General features: G+C 45.5%; 1 protein-coding gene across 2 annotated transcripts in view; it reads left to right on the top strand.

Annotated features, from left to right (window-relative positions):
• The first annotated feature begins 3,504 nt into the window (after positions 1-3,504).
• The window catches only part of LOC149310176 (uncharacterized), a 50,971-nt gene continuing 34,386 nt past the window's right edge, over positions 3,505-20,089 (top strand). The window contains exon 1 of one of the 2 annotated variants that reach the window (XM_089533848.1): positions 3,505-3,765. In XM_089533848.1, the coding sequence (XP_089389974.1) occupies positions 3,654-3,765 (112 nt within the window). In that variant the 5' untranslated portion in view covers positions 3,505-3,653. The remainder of the gene's footprint in view (positions 3,766-20,089) is intronic. The other variant, XM_089533845.1, reaches the window with a different exon arrangement.

The raw sequence follows: 20,089 nt of genomic DNA, 5'->3' as shown, positions 1-20,089 counted from the left end.
ACTTCCTGGGAGTATGGCAGCAGAGTCTCCTTCTTTGGAGGCCGGATGGGCATCTCTTAGGAGTGCCATACTTGTGTATAACCCTATGGCAGGGGCTTCGACTAGATGGGCTTTGCAGTCCCTTCCAACTCCACAATTGTATGACACCCACAATTCAAAAAAATATCTAGGGAAAAATGAACAATATAACACTCTTTGACAGCAAGGTCCCAAAGGAATGAAACAAGGGCTGCAACTACACTGGAGAAATAACTCCCTTTGGCACCTGCCCTGGCTCTTTACTATGGAATTCTAGGAGTTGGAGTTTGTTGTGGGGCCCAGAGTGGAGCAGAGCTTAAGGAAGGAAGCCCCCACAACAAACTCCAACTCCCAGAATTCCATAGCATAGGGCCAGACAAAGAGTTAAAGCGGTGCCAAACCAGGTTATTTCTCCAGTGTGGATGCAGGCAAAAATTCAACAATTATCAACAATGACCATACTATTATGTATGTAACCACATTGTAGTAATACTACAAAACACAGGAAACATAATAGAAAGTACTGGAGAGAACTATATATTCCAAACTATATCCTCTGGCCTTCATAACCTCCGTTCCAGCAATATGGTTTCCACAAGGTCTAATAGACAACAGCGAATTCAATGGTGTTCGTAGTAATATAGAAATATAGGTGGTGGAAACTGTGGGTAGTAAATAGATAGCAAAATGATAGTACAAGACGACTACCTCTGGAGCTTTTTTGAACCCATTTTGATATTTCTTCATCAGTAGCAATAAAATGTGTATCTCAGTTAAGTATTGACTCCAAAGATCAATATCCAAGATGCCGTTTTCCCAAAAACTTTCCACCAAACTCTCTCTTGGAAATAAGCGACTGGGAATAGTTAGACTTGATCCCTGGTATATTATACTCTGAGAGTTTGTTAGACTGAATCTTGAAGTCCCACTGGATTTTTACGTTGCATTTTCAACAACCTTTTCAGTTCGTTGCAGGTGGCAAATCACTTTGCTTTATTTTTTGCATGGATTCCAATGTACCATTGCAGCCGCTTTTATTGCACCATTTCTCATACTCAGTCTGCATGATATTGCTACTTGAGATGCACAGTTTAACATCTTCCCACTTAATATCATGTTCAATATATTCCCCATTTGTTTTAATCATTGGTTGAGTGGAAAAAATCAACTAATGATTTTTAAAAATTGGGAAATATTGATCACGATCAGGATCTATGTTCTACTGTTGCAAAAGCAAACAATTGCATATCCCAGCTTTAAATAGCAAGCTGCTAGTCCTCAAGACTGCAGATATTGTTCTGAATTTGGTTACAGGCATTTGACCATTATCTTTAGCACCGATCCCATCATGAACAAAAGGGGATGTTTTGCAAACCTGGCTTTTAAGCTGCCCGATTCCTCTGTCTGCTCCATTCAGCATCATTATTTACGATGACCCAAAATATTTTGCTACAAGCATCCCATGACTTTTCCTTTTCTCACACTCTTCGTTGCTGTGGCACATTTTCAAAATCTCTTAGTCGCATGCTAAAAAAGAAGCAAAACCAATAGCCAGCCAGGTTTAAAAAGCACACATTTATTTAAAACCAGCTGCCCTGATTTATGGATCTATATATCAGGGTTTGTTTGTCTCATGGCCTGAAAGAAATAATGCTGAAAGGAGGAGAGTCTATTCCTAGCACCGCTGCCACTCTTTGCAAAGTGGCATCTGCCAGCGTCATAAAAACGAGAGGCAAATGGTGTCCAATTACTTGGACCTAAATATAAATATTAGCTGCAGTTCTTTGTATTTGTCAGATGTTTCTCACATGGCTTTCCAGATCTTTGGCAGAAACACACAAAGCCTCTGACAAAGGAGCTCATTTCTACAAAGACTTTGTTCACCCACCTAACCTTCTCCTTTTCCTCCTCTGTATAGCAGGAGGCTTTTTAGCAGCATTGCATTAGGAAGATGATAAAGGAGGGCTGGAGGGGGGGAAATAGGACTTTCAGTGCCAATTGAAACTGAGACAGCAGACCTGGGGGTTTGAGTGTTGGACTGTGATTGTGGAGATCAGGGTTCGAATCCCTGCTCCACCATGCAAACCAATTGGGTGACCTTGGGTAGGTCACACTCTCTCAGCCTCAAGGGAAGGCAATGGCAAACCTCCTCCAAACAAATCTTGCCAAGAAAACCCCATGACAGGTTCACCTTAGGGTCCCATAAGTCAGAAATGACCTGAAGGCACACAACAACAACAATAACAAAAACAACATATCCAGTAAAGAACACAGTAAAGTCTAAGCTGGGAAGAGAGGGGTGATCCTAATGTGAAGCTCATGCAAAACAGGCCAGGGCTGCAGCCACACTGGAGAAGTAACCCAGTCTGGCACTGCTTGAACTGCCCTGGCTCAAGGCTATGGGATTCTGGGAGTTGGGGTTTGTTGTGGGCCCAGAGCGGAGGGGATGCAGCCTAGAATTGCATTGGCCTTGTTAGCTGCCGCATCACACTGTTGACTCATGTTCAACTTGTGGTCTCCTTGGACTCCCAGATCCCTTTCACACCTATAAGTCTCATTCAGCCAGGTGTCCCCCATAATCCTATATTTGTTCATTTCATTTTGTTCTGCCTAAGTGCGGTACCTTACATTTCTCTGTGTTGAATTTCATTTTGTTAGCTTTGTCCCAGCTTTCCAGTCTATGCTGCTCATTTTGAATCTTGATCCTGTCCTCTGGGGTATTAGCTACACCTCCTAATTTGGTGTCCTCTGCAAATGTGATAAATGTGCCTTTTATTCCTTCATCCAAGTCATTGATAGTTTAGTTTACAGTTGTAAACCGCTTAGAGACTGCTGAGTTCAGTATGAAGTGATGTATCTAAATGAAGGTGCTCTTGCTCTTGCTAAAGCTGTTGACTAGAACAGAGCCCCACTGGAGACCCCACTGCTCCCTTCTCTCCAGGTTGAAGAAGAGCTGGATCGACCTTAGAGTCCACTGGGCCTCCTAGGTCCTCTTGTCAAGCCGGGGGTCCCCCATCCTATGCATTTCTTTCTTCCCCCCTCTTTCCCTTTCCTCTCTGCTGCAATGCATCTGGTTGGTGTTGGCCCCTCTTTCTGCCTCCCTCGCAGTCATCTGGGGGCTAGGCCTGGGCTTTGGAGGCTGCTGCTGCTGAGGCTGATGCAATGGCCCTGGAGGGGGCAGGGACCAGCCCCATCTCTCCTTTTGTCTTTCTCTCTCTCTCTTTTTCTCTGCAGTGCCTGGCACCCAGCTGCCCTGCTCTTGCTGGGGCTCCTTCCCTCTTTCCCTGCTGCTGCTGACCTCACTGGGGAGGAGGAGGAGGAGAGGGCTCTTCTTCTTCTTCTCCTCCTCCTCCTTTGCTGAGCATCCTCCTCTTCCTTGTGGTCCAGCCTTCCCTGGGAAGAGGAGGAGGAGGAGGGGGGCCTCCACTGCGCATGCTCCCTCCATCCTCATCCTCCCAGCCCTGGCAGAGAAGCAGCAGCAGCAGCAGCAGCAGCAGCATCGGAAGGCAGGCTGCAGGGGGGGGGTCTCTGCAGAAGAGGATAAGCCCCCTTGGCTGGCCCTGCTGTCTGGAGGCCAAGAAGGGGCAGAGGCATCCCGGGGACCCCTCCATCCCTGCTGCCCTTGGCTGCTGGCCATGCCAGGGGAAGCCTCCCGGGCCCCCTCCGCCTCCTCGCCTTTGCTGCTGCCGCCCAAGGAACCCGGCGCCCCGAGGAAGAGGAGGAGGAGGAGGAGGACACCTGAGCCAGGTGAGCCACGCCCCCTTCCCAGGGGGAGGGGGAGAGGGCGCCCTTGGGGGGTCCCTGGGTAAGTGGGGGGGAGACTGGGGGGTCTTCCCTGGAGGGGTCTCGAAAGGACACCCCGCTCCCCCTCTCCCTGCAAAGCTAAAACACCCCCAGGGGCTTCATCCCCCCATGACTTGCACACACCCCCAATGGCTTGGATTCCCCCATGGTTCCAACCCCCCCAATAGTTTGGACCCCCCCAAATGGCTTGCAACCCCCCCCCCTTCATGGACTTGATCCCACCCCAATAGCTTGGGTCCCCTACTGGCTCAGAGCCCCCGAAGGGATCCAGCCCCCCCCCATGGCTTGGATCTCCCCCCATGGCTTGCACGCACACACACACACAGCCCCAGTGGATTTGACCCCCCCCCCCAATGTCTTTGTCCCCCTCAATGGCTGGGAGCCCACTTTCCCTCCTCCCTCTGAGACAACCCAAATGACAACCCAGATGCAGTGAGACCCCTCTTGTGTCAGAAGCACCTTTATATTTGGGGGATGGAGCAAAGCAAGGACTTCCTTCTCTCCTTTCCTGAACTGGGGAGAGGAGCTTCCCAAAGTCCCCCCCCCCCCCTTAAAATGGGGGCCAGTAATGCAGGGCAGGATCCGGCTGCAGAAGGCGCAGAGATGGCTTCTCCTGCAAGGTCAGCCAAGAGGCAGGGAAGGGGGCAGCCTGCTCTGCCCCTGCCTCTGCCCTGGGGAAGGAAGGGGGCTGGGCCCAGTGCTCTACCCCTTGGGCCCCATGGCCTCCCCTGCTCCAGAGTCTCGTCCTAAGCTCCCCAGGGAGGAAGGGAGGGACACACCTTCTGAGCAGCAGCTAAGCTTCCAGGATTCACCTGCATGCAGCTCCAGAGAAATCCTCTGCTATGTCAGATATGGGGGGGCTGAACCCTGGCAGGCAGCTGGTGTACTAAGTCTTGTGGTACAGAGATGTGGGGCAGGGAGTAGGCCCTGTGGGTCGGTAGCCTTCAAACCAGCCCCAAAGGCCACAAAACAGTCAGTGCATTCCCCAGAATTCTTCATCATTCTGGGGCTCTGCAGCCTTTTCTATAGTGCCCCCCAAACTGATTTTAGGTGGGGGGGGGCAGAGGTTCAGCATTGAGAGGGAGGTTGTTGACTATATTGCCTCCTTGCAGGTTCTTGCAGCCGGAGAGCAAGTTACTTTTCTCCACCATGACCATTCAAACATCCTTGAATGTATAGAAATGCATAGAATGTGCAAGTCCCCTCCATGTTACTCCTAAGTAAATGTTCACAAGATGGATTGCAGGCAGAGATCATTAATAATAATAATAATAATAATTATTATTATTATTAAGATATATCCTGCCTTCCTCCTGGTACAGGATAATAAAGTCTGCCCACAATACATTCTGTGCATCATCATCATCATCATCATCATCATCATAGAACCAGTGCGGCAGAATGGTTTGAGCACTGACTTTGACTCTGGAGACCAGGGTTTAATTCCCCATTCAGCCATGTAAATTCACTGGATGGCCTTGAGCAAGTCCCATGCTGTCAGCCTCAAGGGGTGGCAATGGCAAACCCCCTCTGAACAAATCTTGCCAAGAAAATCTCATGATAAATTTGCTTTAGGGTTGCCATAAGTTGGAAATCGCTTGCAGTCACACAGCTACAAAATGCATGCAGCACAGATGCCCCCTCCCACACACACATACATGCACTGTGGGTCTGAAGGTGACCATTTGGGCAAGATGACCATTTGTAGAAGGCTAGGGGGATATTTTAACCCCCCAGGAGAGATTAGAAGGCTGTATCCTTCCACTGCACCCCACAAAATACCCCCCCCCCAATACCATTTGGGAGCATTCTTACTGCCTTCTGGAGCTACCTTAGGCCCCAAGCAAGTGGAAATGACTTGAAGGCATGCAAAACACAGTCCTTACTCAGAAGACTGAACCCCCAAGAAAAGGGGGTGCAACCTGCCACTCCCCCCACCAACACAACATGGATGTGTGATCCTGTGTTTTAGACATCAAATAAATATCTGGGAGTACCAAGTATTTCTAGACAGTAAGCCAGGCACACACAAGCATCACACACATCACAACAACTCTGGTGCTAAACTGTGAAATAGGTCTGGAGTGTAGGTGCCATGTCAAAAGCACCAATCCTTTCCATTAATACGAAGGTGTGACTGTCTGAGCATTGACCATAACACTGCAATATTGATCGCAAAGGCCATTACGACAAATCCGTGGGATGCAGAAGTATTGCAAAATGCATTACAGTTCTCTCTCCCTCTTTTTTTGGCAGTTTGCATATGATTGCATCCAAGAAGGGACACGAAAAGCTTTTTAGTTAAACCCTTCTACCCCCAAATTCCCTCCCCAGGCAATGAAAATGAGGATGAGTTGGCTCAAATGGAGCTCTCCTTTAGATCTGATGCTGAGTTTCAATACTGAAATCCTGTAATGCGTGCGCATGGAGCCGTCATTGGTCCCGCCTTGCAGCTCCTTTTCCTCTGGGTTCATTTGCAGAGATTTTCCAGGCATTATCCTCCATCCTTCGTCCCAATAACCCACCCATTCCCATTCGTCTGGCTGAGAGCCGGAGGGGTCTTGCTTGGAGCGAAATGGCCATAGGTTTGGGATTCCCAGTCTTTGATTCTGGAGGTGTGACAGCTAGGAAGTGATAGCAATGGTGCATCTTTTTGTGTTGGGGAGTCTTGCAAGTTGCCCTTTGGAGTAAAGTGTGTGGGAGTGGGTGAGGAGGATCTACAATTGTAAACCAATGCCTAAAACATCCTCCCTCTTTACTTTCTGCAGCCGGAAAGTAAGGGGTGGAAATGGCGTTGGACCACCTGATTTTGTGCAGCCTTACTCAGCAAAATGCTGCATTGTTCCATAATACGACTTGCTTCCAAACAACTGTGCTTAGCAATGGAGACTTGCATGTTAAGCAGATGCGTTGTTGTTGTTGTTGTTGTGCGCTTACAAGTCATTGTTGACATGTGGGGACCCCATCATAAGGTTTTCTTGGCAAGTGTCTTCAGAGGGGGGTTTGCCATTGCCATCCTCTGAGGCTGAGAGAGTGGGACTTTACATGGCCGAGCTGGAATTCGAACCCAGCTCTCCAGAGTTGTAGTCCAATGCTCAAATCACTGCACCACGCTGGGTCTAAGTGGGGTTTACTTGGAAGTAAAATCTTACTGGATCCACTGGGGTTTACCTACGGTTAAATTTGCGTAGGGATTCCCAACAGTCCTGTTATGGATGAGCTGCACTTTAGGCCAGAACTTGGAGATGTTACTTTTTGGACAATGGTGTCTTTCAGTAGGAACTCCTTACAGTAAGGGCTGTTTGACAGTGGAACACACTCCTTCCTCGGAGTGTAGTGGAATCTCCTTCTTTGGAGGTCTTTAAGCAGAGGCTGGATGGCCATCTGCCAGGGATGCTTTGATTGTGAGTCCCTGCATGGCAGGGGGTTGGACTGGATGGCCCTTGTGGTCTCTTCCAACTCTATGATTCTATATGTGCAAACTGAATTCTATATGTGCAAATCATACTATACTATTATAGCATTATGATTTCATTTTAACTGATATGGCACTAGAGCTGTCTGGCAGATAATTCTATAAACCTCAAGAAACTGCACATCCCAGGGTTGCACAGAATCATGGATCCATGAAACTTTTTGAAAACATCTAGAGATAGCTGTGTTGGCTGTATAGCAAAGCCAATAATGTCAAAAATCCATTATCAAAGAGTGATACTTTTGTTGGACCAACCAAAATGCAAAATGTATATGTTGTGAGCTTTCAAAGCTCCTCCAGCTTCTTCATCAGGCAAAGTGCCCTGCATGGTTTTCAACCCCTTTGGTCGATGAAGAAGCCAGTGGAGCTTTGAAAGCCTGCAGGGTGTCTAATGCGCATTTTGGTTGGCCCCATAAAGGTGTCACTGTTTCATGGAAGTTTAAGTGAGAGCAAAAAGTGCTAGAATTGCATAGCATGAGAGAGAAGCAGAGAGTTACAGCTCTCTGAATGCTCCATCTTAGTTGGGGGATGCTAGGAGATGTAGTCCAAAAGGTAATTTCCCCATAACTGTTTGCCCGGTGCCCATCTCATTCAAGATCTGAGTGAGCTAACCCTGAATCCTGGAAGGATGCATCAGCAAATGAAGGTGTGAGTCTTTGCAGCCGGGGACTGTGTCATTTGGTCCCAGGGGCGTCTGTAAAAATCCTATTAAGCAACAGGCTTAGTAAGTGGCGCAGGGAAAGGGGATTGACACACTTTAATTATCCTAATTGAGTTGACTTTAAAGAGAAAGAAAAGCAGGACCTGGCTGGATGATGATGATGATGATGATGATGATGATGATGATGATGATGATGCAATCCTGAGAAAGTTCACAGAAGAGAACACAATTGTGATGGAGGGTAAAAGGGTGCACCCTTGTGATGGTCTAGTTGATGGAGCAATGTGATTTGGACCTGGGTTCAAGTCCTGCTTCAGCCATGGTCTTGGTGGGACAGACTAGCCTATCTCGCAAAGCTGTTGGTGGACCATGGTGTGTCTCTTAACAGCTCTGTGGCAGATTGTGGATGTTCTTAATATTTGTGTGGCAATTACAAGGTTGTGTTGCTTTGTCTCACCCAAGCATAATCAAGCAACAACAACACAGTAACAATAATAATGGAACCTCATGCACTCTGGGTTTTAGTGTGAACTTTAAAGGAGTTATGCAAGATGGGTCCTAGAACAACTCAGGCCTGAACTCTCACCAGAAGCCAGTCTCTCTTGTATTTTTGGCCATGTCAGGAGACGAGAGGACTCACTGCAAAAAAGGAGAATGCTGGACAAAGGGGAAGAAGGCATAGGAAAACAGGGACACTGCGCTCCAGGAGGATTGGTTCCATCAAGGAAGCCATGGCTGCCCTGAATTTGCAAGGCCATGCTCTCTTCCTTAAATACAATGGGGTGGTATTATTATTATTATTATTATTATTATTATTATTATTATTATTATTATTGGTCCTTGGTATCTGCTGGGGTTTGTTTCCAGGATGCCCTGTGGATACCAAAATCCATGATGCTCAAGTCTCATTAAATACAATGGGGTGGTTATTGGCCTTTGGTATCCACTGGGTTTCGTTCCAGGACCTCCATGGATACCAAAATCCAGGGATGCTCAAGTCCCATTATATACAGTGGGGTAATACAATGGTTTCCCTTATACTGTACAAAATGGCAAAATCAAGGCTTGCCTTCTGGATCATGATGATGAAAATGATGGTGACGGTGGTGATGATGATGAATATTTTCAAGCTGTGGATGGTTGAATCCATGGCTGCAGAATCCATGGAGGGCTGGCTGTAGAGGGAAAACTCTCAGCCAATGCCTCTCACTCGATCCTGTGATCATGATAGACAGGCTATCGTAATAATGATAATGGCAGGCCTTTTGTTTGCAGAGTTATGATAATCATCTGCATTAGGGCTTTGACAGTAGAACCATGGCAGTTATCGTTAGGTGTGTATTAGCTTACTTGCTAATTAGCTTACTTGCTGTTCACCGCTTTGATCTTTGGAATAGCGGTATATAAATAAATTATTATTATTATTATTATTATTATTATTATTATTTATTCAGCTCAAATAAAGTTACGGGATTCTGGGAACTGTAGTCCCAAAGGGTCCCACTGATGAGCCCTGTCCTTTCCCCATTCCTGTCCCTTCCTCAGTTTCTCTTGGTGATTGTAAGAAGCAGCAGCGGCTGGTGGGTTAAGTCTAGGTTTGGGCTGAGAGTATTTTTTGCAAGATGGATTCAGCACTTTGGATAATGCTTCCTCAGGTGGATTTAAATCCTTTTTATTGACATTCACAGACATAAGTTAGAATAAACCACAACTTAAAATGTTACATTTACATTGACATCTTCTATCAGATCATATACACACACACACATACACTCAAACACACTTATATATACATATACATACTCATATATATATATACACACACACATACACATACACACACAGCCATACCCATATGTATACATATATACGTATCTACCATACAATTCTTCAATAGTTGTCTTCTATACATTTCTTAATTACCTTATTTAAATAATATTGCATAGCCTCTTATTCTATTTTTCCTTTATACAAACATCTTTACATTCATTCCTTATCTTTGTTTGGCTACCTAGTTTCCAACACTGGAGTTATACTTTGCTATAGCTTGCATTGTCGATATTACTAACCTTCTTTTCTGTTACCGATCTTAAAATATTTATGTAAGTGGTTACTTTGATAATATATGTATGACCATGCTCTTTACCATATTATACATATTGATATATACGTTGTAACATTTACAGTTGCAGTATGGACAGTATCCTCTATTATCTTTGTTATTAGGTGGATTTAAATCCTGAGGTGGATTGAGTGCCCCACTGACGATGGAAGATGTGGGTATGGCTCCTATTGACTCATAGCAGGAAAATGGCGCATGCCCTGGCACATGAAGTATCTAGCAATATCTGAATGCTTGCAAACCCAGAATCCAGCTCCACAATAAAGCTGATGGTCTTTGTGTTGTTGTGGATATAACAGAGTTACACAGGCTGCTGCAGTTTGACATTGTTTTAACTGCCATGGCTCCATCCTATGGAATCCTGGGATTTGTAGTTTGTGGTGGCACCAGAGCTCTCTGACATAAATAGCTCACAAAATCCCAAAACTGCATACCTTTGAGCCATGGCAGTTAAAGCAGTGTCCAAGTGTGTTAATTCTGCAGTGCAGATGCCACTGAAGTGGCCACATAAATGGGAAACAGAGCTTGAAAATGTGGCTTTTTTGGGCGACATCTCCCCAAATCCCCCTTTGCCAAAGTGGCCAGAGGAGCAAGGGCTGTTGCCATATTAACCAAAACCCATATCCTTTGCCAGTTACAGCTACAGGAGGGTAACTTAAGTCACAGGAGGGTAACTCAATTTTGACTGGACATTAGGAGGAACTTCTTGACCATCAGCAATGGACGCAATTGCCCAGAAAGGTGGTGGGGTCTTCTTCTCTGGACGTCTTCAGAAAGAGGTTGGAAAGTCCCGTTGCTGAGGATGCTGTAGTTGGAGATCCTGCCCCTAGCAAAGGGTTGGGATAGATGACCTCTGGGACCCCTTTCCAGTTCTGTGACTCTATTAATTAAAACTAGGTCTGTGGATTTTTAAATATAGTGTATTATGGGTGCAGTGTGGTAAGAGCCATCATTGTGTAGTGGTTTGAGCGTTGGACTATGACTCTGGAGACCAGGGTTCGAATCCCTGCTCAGCCATGAAAACCCATTGGGCGAGTCACACACTCTCAGGCTCAAGGGAAGGCAATGGCAAACCCTTCCTAAACAAATCTTGTCAAGAAAATAGTTTTTTGTGGGTTTTGGGGGGGGCTCTGTGGCCATGTTTTAGAACAGTTTATTCCTGACGTTTCACCAGAATCTGTGGCTTTGGCATCTTCAGAGAAGAGAAGATACTGGCCACAGATGCTGGCAAAATGTCAGGAATAAACTCTTCTAGGACATGGCCACAGAGCCTGAAAAAAACACAAAAACTATGGACGCTGACCATGAAAGCCTTTGACTTCACCTTGCCAAGAAAACTTGCCATAATAGGTTTGCCTAAGGGTCCTCATAAGTCTGAAACAACTTGAAGAAGGCACGCAACAACAGCAGCAACAAGGCCAATGCCGCGGCCCATTTCTGCCAAAACAGATCATTTTTAATCTGTCAATTTTTTGTAAGTTTTTAATTGTAGCTCTGTTTTAGATTGTAAACTGCTTCAAATCCGAATGTTGGGGGGAAAGGCAAGGTATAAATCAATCAATCATATATTTGTCTTGGAGTGCCCTTTGGTGCAGCTCACACTCCTTGCACCTCTTCCTTAAGGATGCCCCTGCTGCAGAGGTAAATGGAGATATTTAGAGATGCTGTGCCAAGTATAGTTTGTAGGGGGGTCTTTTTTGGGGGGGACTGAGCCCCAGCCCCCTCACAAATGCCCAGCCCTGTGTAAAGTGGATGTAACTGTAGGGAAACCAATGTGAAGTAGTGCCAGGGGAGGCCTACGGTGCAGTTACATAAAGGGAGTGAAAGAGGAACAAAGGGTAGAGGTCTGTCCAGAGTTGGGAAAGCTGGTGCTGCTTTTTAAAGGCAGATCGAGGAGACTAATCTGGAGATTCAGACCCCGGAGAAAGAAAAAAGGAGGCTAATCTTCTTAAAGGTTAAGGGAGAGAGAAGGAGAAAGAGGATCTGGCAAGAGACAGGCTTCGGAGGGATTGAGGTCTCCTCCCAGCAGCCCTGGGAGCCCTGACTCAGCACTGGATTACCATCATCATCATCATCACCATCATCATCACTGTCATCACCACCACCATCACCACCACCACCGTCATCACCATCACCATCATCATCACTGTCATCACCACCATCATCACCACCACCATCAACATCATCATCATCAATTTCTGTTGTTCTGTGCCTTGCAGTCATTTCCAACTTACCGTGACTCTATCACCGGGTTTTCTTGGCAAGGTTTGTTCAGAGGAGGTTTGCCATTGAGGTTTTTCCAGAACAGTAAATAGAAAATAATAATAATAATAATAATAGTTTTTATTTATATCTTCCTGCCTCTCCCAATGGATCGAGGCGGGATCACAACAGAGTTAAAAAACAGTTACAGTATTCCAACATTAGTTACTACACAATTAAAACCACAGCTAAATGTGTGTGCAAATGCCTTCAAGCCGCCTTTGGACTTATGGTGACTCCATACATTTCCTAAGTCTGTTGTTGTTGTTGTTGTTGTTGTTGTTGTTATGCTCCTTCAAGTAATTTCCGATTTGTGGCAACCCTTCGATGGGGTTTTCTTGGCAAGCGTTGTTCAGAAGGGGTTTACAGTTGCCATCCTCTTAGGCTGAGAGAATGGGACTTGCCCAAAGTTATCCAGTGGGTTTCATGGCCAGGCTGGGAATCAAACCCCAGCCTCTGCCTTTACTTCCTTCTGTTAAACTGTTTTTCAGGACTAAAATGTATCACGACCCCATTTCTAGGCAGTTCAAGGAGTTCCTGTGGCCCCTAGAGAGGATCCCAAGGGCAGAAAATGGACCCCTGAGATCTGCTGCCCTTCCTTTGTTGCTGCTGTTGTGTGCCTTCCAGTCCTTTCCGACTTAAAATGAAGCTATCCAGGGGTTTTCTTGGCAAGATTTGCTCAGAGGAGGTTTTGCCTTGTCTGTCACACAGCTCTGGTGCCACAAGAAACAACAGTTCCCAGAACTGCATAGCACTGAGCCATGGCAGTTAAAGCGGTGTCAAACTGAATTATTTCTGCAGTGCGGATGCAACCAAAGACACATGCAGAAGTCATGGGAAAGGAGTGACGTAAAACAGCATGTCCTTCCCCCCAAAAAGCAAGAGGTGTCATGTTAAAATAAAAAGCCTTTCTAAATTTTTCCAGCTGTTATTACTGTTGTTGTTGTTGTTGTTATATGCTGAGTATCCTTTATATGGAAATCCATAAACTACAAATCCCAGGATTCTATAGCAATGAGTCATGGCTATTTTCTATTGGTTTTAATTCCATTGATAGTTCTAATCCTATTAAACCTTTGGTATGATTTGAATTTTTCACTGTCATTGTTTTAGGTTAGGAAGCCGCCTTGAGTCCCAAACTAAGGGAAAGACGGGAGGATATAATAACAGCAACAGAAACAGTTATAATAACGACAGAAATAATGCAGTAATGAAGTTATGGAGGGAAGATAACAAAGGTGTACCAGTTGTAGTTCGAAAGTGACAAAACAAATAGGGATAAAGTTAATTTCTGGCTACATTTAGCAATGTCGCTTGTACTTTTCAGGGGTATTACAAAGTAATTTTGGAGGCACTTGGATGTGAGCTTTCCTAGTTTTATTCCATTTTCTTTCTGAACGTAAGGCTTTCCTGCCTCCTTACAAGGAACGCAACTGTTTGTGTGTGTGTGTGTGTGTGTGTGTGTGTGTGTGTGTGTGTGTGTTGTGTTCCTTCAAGTCATCTCCAACTTATGGTGATCCTAAGGCATTTTCTCAGCAAGATTTGTTCAGAGGAGGTTTGCAGTTGCTTTCCCCTGAGGCTGAGAGAGTGTGACTTGCCCAAGGACAGCCAGTGGGTTTCCATGGCCGAGGTAGGATTCGAACCCAGGCCCCCAGAGTCACAGTCCAACACTCAGACTGCTATGCCATACTGGCTCTGAAAGCAAACGCAAAGGTTATTGTAAAGCAAAAAGAGTAATGTACTCCAATGAACTGTTATGGTTTGGATGTTGGACTATGGGCTCTGGAGACTAGAGTTCCAATCCCCGCTCAGCCATGGAAAAGCATGACTGAAAAGCATGATTCCCAGCATTGTATGAAAGCAGGATTGAAAAGAAAGAATATAAGATCAGGCACCGGCAGTCCATCTATCAATAAGTGTCTCGAGTCACACACTCTCAGCCCCAGAAAATCCCATGATAAGGCCGCCTTTGGGTTGCCGTCAGTTGGAAATGACTTGAAGGCACACAGCAAAACATTTGTGAACATTGAAGTAGGGTAACAATGATGGATGACTTTTTAAACACGATAAGGAATGACGGAAATGAATGACACAGTTCAAGAAGGACATTGGCCAGCTCCGGACATTATGCCCAGAGAAGAGCATCTGAGATGGTCAAACATCTGGAAACCAAGCCTTATGAAGGACTACTGGGGACGCTGGGGATGTTTAGATTGAAAAGAGAAGACAGAAAGCAGAAGAGAAGGAGAGGAGAAGAAGAGAAGAGAAGAAGAGGTGATATGATAGCTATCTTCAAATATCTGAAGAGATGTTATGGAGTAGATTGTTTTCTGCTGCTCCAGAGATAAGAATGAGAACCCATGGGATCCAAATGACCAGAAAAGAGATCCCACCTAAACATTAAAAAAGCCTCCAGAGAGAAGAGCTTTTCAACAATAAAATGGGCTGCCGTTGAGGGTGGTGGGCCCAGGAGGACTTGTCTCCTGCCTGGAGATAACCCACGAAAGATGGAGAGCTAGCACTAGGCCTTGAGATCTGGTAACCCTACTTTGGAGTGAAGAAACTGTGTAATACCTAGAATCGCAGGATCATAGAGTTGGAAGAGGCCCCCAGGGCCACCCAGTCTAACCTCCTTCGGCCAAGATGGAAGACTCCTGACAAATGGCCACCCAGCCTCTGCTTCAAAACCTCCAAACAAGGAGACAAAGAAGGAGGCTTTTCCATGTTTCAAGTATATTCAGCCATCGCTCCATATCCACGGATTCTTTATCCACAAAGTCATCCTTCCACAGCTTGAAAATATTCCAAAAAGCAAACCTTGATTTTGCTATTTTATATAAGGGACACCATCGTGTTTAATGGGACTTGAGCATCCCCAGATTTTAGTATCCACAGGAGGGGTGTGTGTCTTGAAACCAAACCCCTGAGGATACCAAGGGCACAATGTAGTAGTGCTAGAAGCAGTAGTAAAACCCCATTGTATTTAATGGGACTTGAGCTTCTGTGGATTTTGGCATCCGTAGAGAGGGAAGGTCCTGGGACTAAATCTCAGCAGATACCAAGGGCCCCAGTGTAGTAATAGTAATAATAATAATAATAATAATAATAATCCATTGTATATAATGGGACTTGAGCATGCATGGATTTTGGTATTCACAGAAGGGTCCTGGAATCAAATCCCTGTAGATACCAAGGGTCTGGTGTAATAATAATAATAATAATACCCCATTGTATCGAATGGGACTTGAGCATCCATGGATTTTGGTGCTCACGGGGAGGGAGGGTCCTGGAACTAAACCTCAGCAGATACTAAGGGACTTAGTGTAGTAATAGTAATAGTAGTAGTAGTAATAATATCCCATTGTATATAATGGGACTTGAGCACCTGTGGATTTTGGTATCCATGGGGGTCTTGGAACCAAACATCAGCAGATACCAAGGACCCAGTGTAGTAGTAGTAGTGACAGTAGTAATAATAACAACCCCCCATTGTATGTAATGGGACTTGAGCACCCACAGATCTTCATATCCACAGGGGGTCCTGGAACCAAAGCCCAGCAGATACCAAGGGCCTTACTGTAAATAGTCTCACGGACGGTTAATGCTGGGATCTGGGGTCCCTGTTCACATGTGTGCCTGCTTTCTGATTTTAAACTGGATCCCGTTTAGACTTGGGAATTAAGGTCAAATGGAGGTTGCAAAGCTTCTGCATTTCCCGGCTGGAACTGCAACCCCAGCAGCTTTCCCAGCTCCTGCCCCAGTGCCCTGAGACTGCTGACTGGGCAGACTGGCACCTTCCAGCCTGGCTTTGTGGGGCTTTAGCTGCTTTTCAGGCTGGAGAGGGTGTTTCAAAAGTGCACAGAAACTCCTATGGAAGGTCCCGTCTCCCCTTCCCAGCCTTTTCCCTGAAACCTTCTGCAAATATGCTCATCCGTATTGTTTTGAAGGGAATGCACAAACACAACAGAAGCTAAATATCAGAGCTTTTTGCCAGTCGGTTGATTTATCTTTCAGCATAATATCTGAGATGCTGGCTGCACCCACAATGCAGAATTAGTGCAGATTGACAACACATTTAACTGCCATGGCTCCATACGATGGATCTGTAGTTTTGTGAACTAGTTAGCCTTCTCTGTTAATGAGCTCTGGTGCCACAGCAAACTGCAAACCCCATAATTCCATGGGATGGAGCCATGGCACTTAAAGTGATGTCAAACTGCATCAGTTCTGCAGTGCAGATTCAGCTTAAGGCTGCATCTACAGTGCAGAATCAATGCAGTTTTGACACGATTGTAACGGCCATGGCTCCATGCTATGGAATGCTGGGATTTGTAGTTTTGCAAACTATTTAGCCTTCTCTGACAGATAGCCATGGTGGCACACAGCAAACTACGAATCCTAGGATTCCATAGGATGGAGCAATGATAGTTAAAGCGGTGTCCAAATGGATTATTTCCTTGACAGCATCACTTAAGTGCATATCTCATTAAACTACAGATCCCAGGACTCCATGGGATGGAGCCATGGCAGTTAAAGAGGTGTCAAACTGCATCAGTTCTGCAGCCAAACTTACTAATATACCAGACAATTCCATGCATGTTTATTTAGAAGTGAGTCCCATTGAGCTTACTGCTGGGATCCCATTGGTAGATGGGGGGATGTTGGGAGTTATAGTAATTTTTCCATGCTCTGTTTTCTGGATCCAGATTGAAGCTACGTTTGGGCGGAACACTCCTTTTGCAGAAAATCTTTGCATTTTTAATTTTAGGCAACCTGGACATTTAGGAAATTGGCCTCGAGCTTCTCCCAAGGGACAAATATTCTCCTCCCCACTACAACTCCCTCCAGTCTGAACTTTAGTTGGACCTTAGGGAGAGCTATAGTTTGGGTCTCTCTCTTATCTTGGAGTCTGGAGGCTTTGCGTGCAAACCTTTGGCACACACCCGGCCCAGCAAGGCTGCTTCACATTTCTGCTGTGAGAGTATTTTCACATTTATTATTCAAAAGCTGCTTCTTGGCACCGGCATCAAATGCAGGGAAGGAAGGAAGGAAGGAGAAGGAACGGCTGAAACCTTGGCTGCTTTGAAACACGCCATTTTCTACAGGTAAAGCAAAGCCACATCTATGGTTGCCAGTTCAGCACCAGAGTCCAGTCACTGGATGCATCTACACTGCAGAAATAATCCAGATTGGCAATGCTTTAATTGCCATGGAAACCTGGGATGTCTCCTTTGGTGAGACATTGCACCTTCCCTGTCAGAGAGCTCTGGTGCCATGAAAAGCTACAATTCCCAGGGCTGCACATCATTGAGTCGTGGCAGTTAAAGTGGTGTCAAACTGGATTATTTTCTGCAGTCCGGATGCAACCCCTACGATTCGATGAGTAACACTGTCTCAGTCTCCAGCCTTCCTCCAGCCAATTTGATGGAGTAACCCTCTGGCGAATTATCTTTGGGGAATGGAAAATCCCAGCCGGGATTAGAAGGGATGAGAGAAAGAGGCCTTCATCTCGGCAGCTTAGGTGGCTGAGCAAGACTTTGCTCCGACTTGAAGGGCAGACAAGAAGGAAAGAAACCCTGGGTCAGGGAACTCCTGTATCTTACTGGACCTATAGCAGTTCCCACCCAGAAGATCCCAGCCCTGCTTTTTTCCAGCCAAATGTCAGTGCCATCGTCCCCACAGCGATTCCTTCATCCTCATCCTTGGTGGGATTTGTGCTCCTGCCTGCAAAAACACACCTTTTGGAATTGATTTACCAACAGGGAGCAAATGCGAATTGCAGTCCGGTTTCAATGTAAGTGGGAATGAGCCCATGGAGTGCCAATGTCTCTTTTGCAATAGATTTAAAAACAGTTTATTGCAAAACAGCAAGGCTGTCTGAAAGGTGTGGTTGTTGCTGTTGTTGTTCATTGCCCTCAAATTGGCATTAGCTCAGTTTCACCTTCAGATCTTTTCAGCTGGATCTGCTTAATCCAGATCTTGGAAAAGTCATTTGACAGGTGGGAGAGTTGGGTTGTTGGAGCTAACAAACTAGTTTTCCATACGGATAAATGCAAAGCATTACGTTGACATAGGAAAAACGAAATGCACAAACATGGGATGGGCGGCATGCGGCTTGATCAAAAGCTCTTGGGGTCTTAGCAAACCACAAGCTAAACCTAAGTCAAGGGTGCAAGGCAACAGGCAAAAAGGCCAAGGCGATTCTTGATGGCAGATCAAGATCCAGGGAAGTCTGTGCATTTTCCTTAAATAAATAAATACTTATGTGCTCATGGCTCTCCCGGTGCTTCTTACACACCTCATACTTGAAAACCAGTTTGTGAAAGTTACTCCTTTGTACTACAGATCCCACTTCTCCCCATCTCCTCCTGCCTTGCAACTAAAGTACTAATATCTTGCAATTATTAAGGCAGGATGGGAAGAAGGTTTTCATTTGAAATGGACTGACAGATGCACCCAATTTTGATATTGTAAGATCCTAGACCTGAGTAGAGAGGATGTCTTGGACAACTCCCATAATCCCCATACATTGACTGTGTTGGCTGAGGATGATGGGAGTTGTGGATCCTAACACAACTGGAAGGTGAAGGCAATTAAACAGAGGCAGGGCTGGGGTTTCTGAAATGGTGCATAGTGTATAAAAAAACCCAGAGACTGACATTTTCCTGACTCTCAGAGCATTAGGTTTTGGGGCTCAGCCAATTCTGCTGAAGGACAAGAGGTTCAGAGCGGAGGAAAGCTGATTCCCGGCTTCTTTGGACAAAGCGCAATTAGCCGATGGAGCTCTCCGATGCTAAATGTGAGGAGAAAGGCTGGCTCCCATGGTTTTGAAAAGGGCTTAGGCACATTAGTGGAGGCTGGGGAGGTTTATTACTGTATATACGTGACTATAAATCGAGAAATTTATGCCTCAAAATTAACCCTAAAATTCTGGGTAGACTTATATAAGGGTCAATACACCAGTAGTGCTTAGAAAGAGCCTAAAGCAAGCAAGCTTGAGGCCCCAGTCTCCATTGAACACCAATTCCTTCCCCCTCCGGTCCGTTTTGCAAGACTTTCCTTCCTATGGAAAAAACTCTCCATTTAGATCCACTTGCTTCCTTTCTCAATCTGATGATGTTCAAACCTCTCCTCCAGGACCTGGGAATCGGTTTGGAAAGGTCCAGAGAAGGAGAAGGAGGGACGGAAGTGGTCTTTCCCCCTTTGCATCCTTCCTTCTAGCCCCCTAAGTTTTATGCCCGATTTAGCCATGGGTCACATCAAAACCCAGGATTTTGACCCTGAAACCTTCCCTCGACTTATACAGGAGGTCGACTTGAACACAAGGATATACAGTAATAGTTTTTAAAAGCCACAATAACTCTCTGGAACCTCTATTTTCAAAGGCAGCCTACCTCCAAATACCAATCTTGAGGATGGCTGTACCATGGTGGCTCTGCTAGGGTCCTCCTTGTGGGTTTCTCCAAAGCATTTGGTTGACCATTGAAGGAAAAAGCAAGGAATTGGATTCTTTGCAGAGCTTGGGGAACTAGAACTCCCAGAATCCACCAGCCAGCAAGGCCAGTACTGGCTGAGTTTGTCTGGAAATTGTAATCCTCAACAAGTATTATTTCTTATAATAAATGTATTTATTTCACTTTTTCTGCCGCCTTTCTCCCTCCAAGGAACCTAACTAAGGCGGCTCCTTGCCTTGCACAAGATATAACAAGATTTTAAAAACTTTAAAGTAAGAATTTAAAAACAGTTA

The sequence above is a fragment of the Sceloporus occidentalis genome, unplaced genomic scaffold (assembly GCF_023333645.1).
Source record: "Sceloporus occidentalis isolate IW3139 unplaced genomic scaffold, rSceOcc1.0.p SCAF_7, whole genome shotgun sequence".
In the NCBI taxonomy this organism is placed as follows: domain Eukaryota; kingdom Metazoa; phylum Chordata; class Lepidosauria; order Squamata; family Phrynosomatidae; genus Sceloporus; species Sceloporus occidentalis.
The sequence above is the reverse complement of the archived record's forward strand: the minus strand, read 5'-3'. Positions and strand labels throughout refer to the sequence as shown.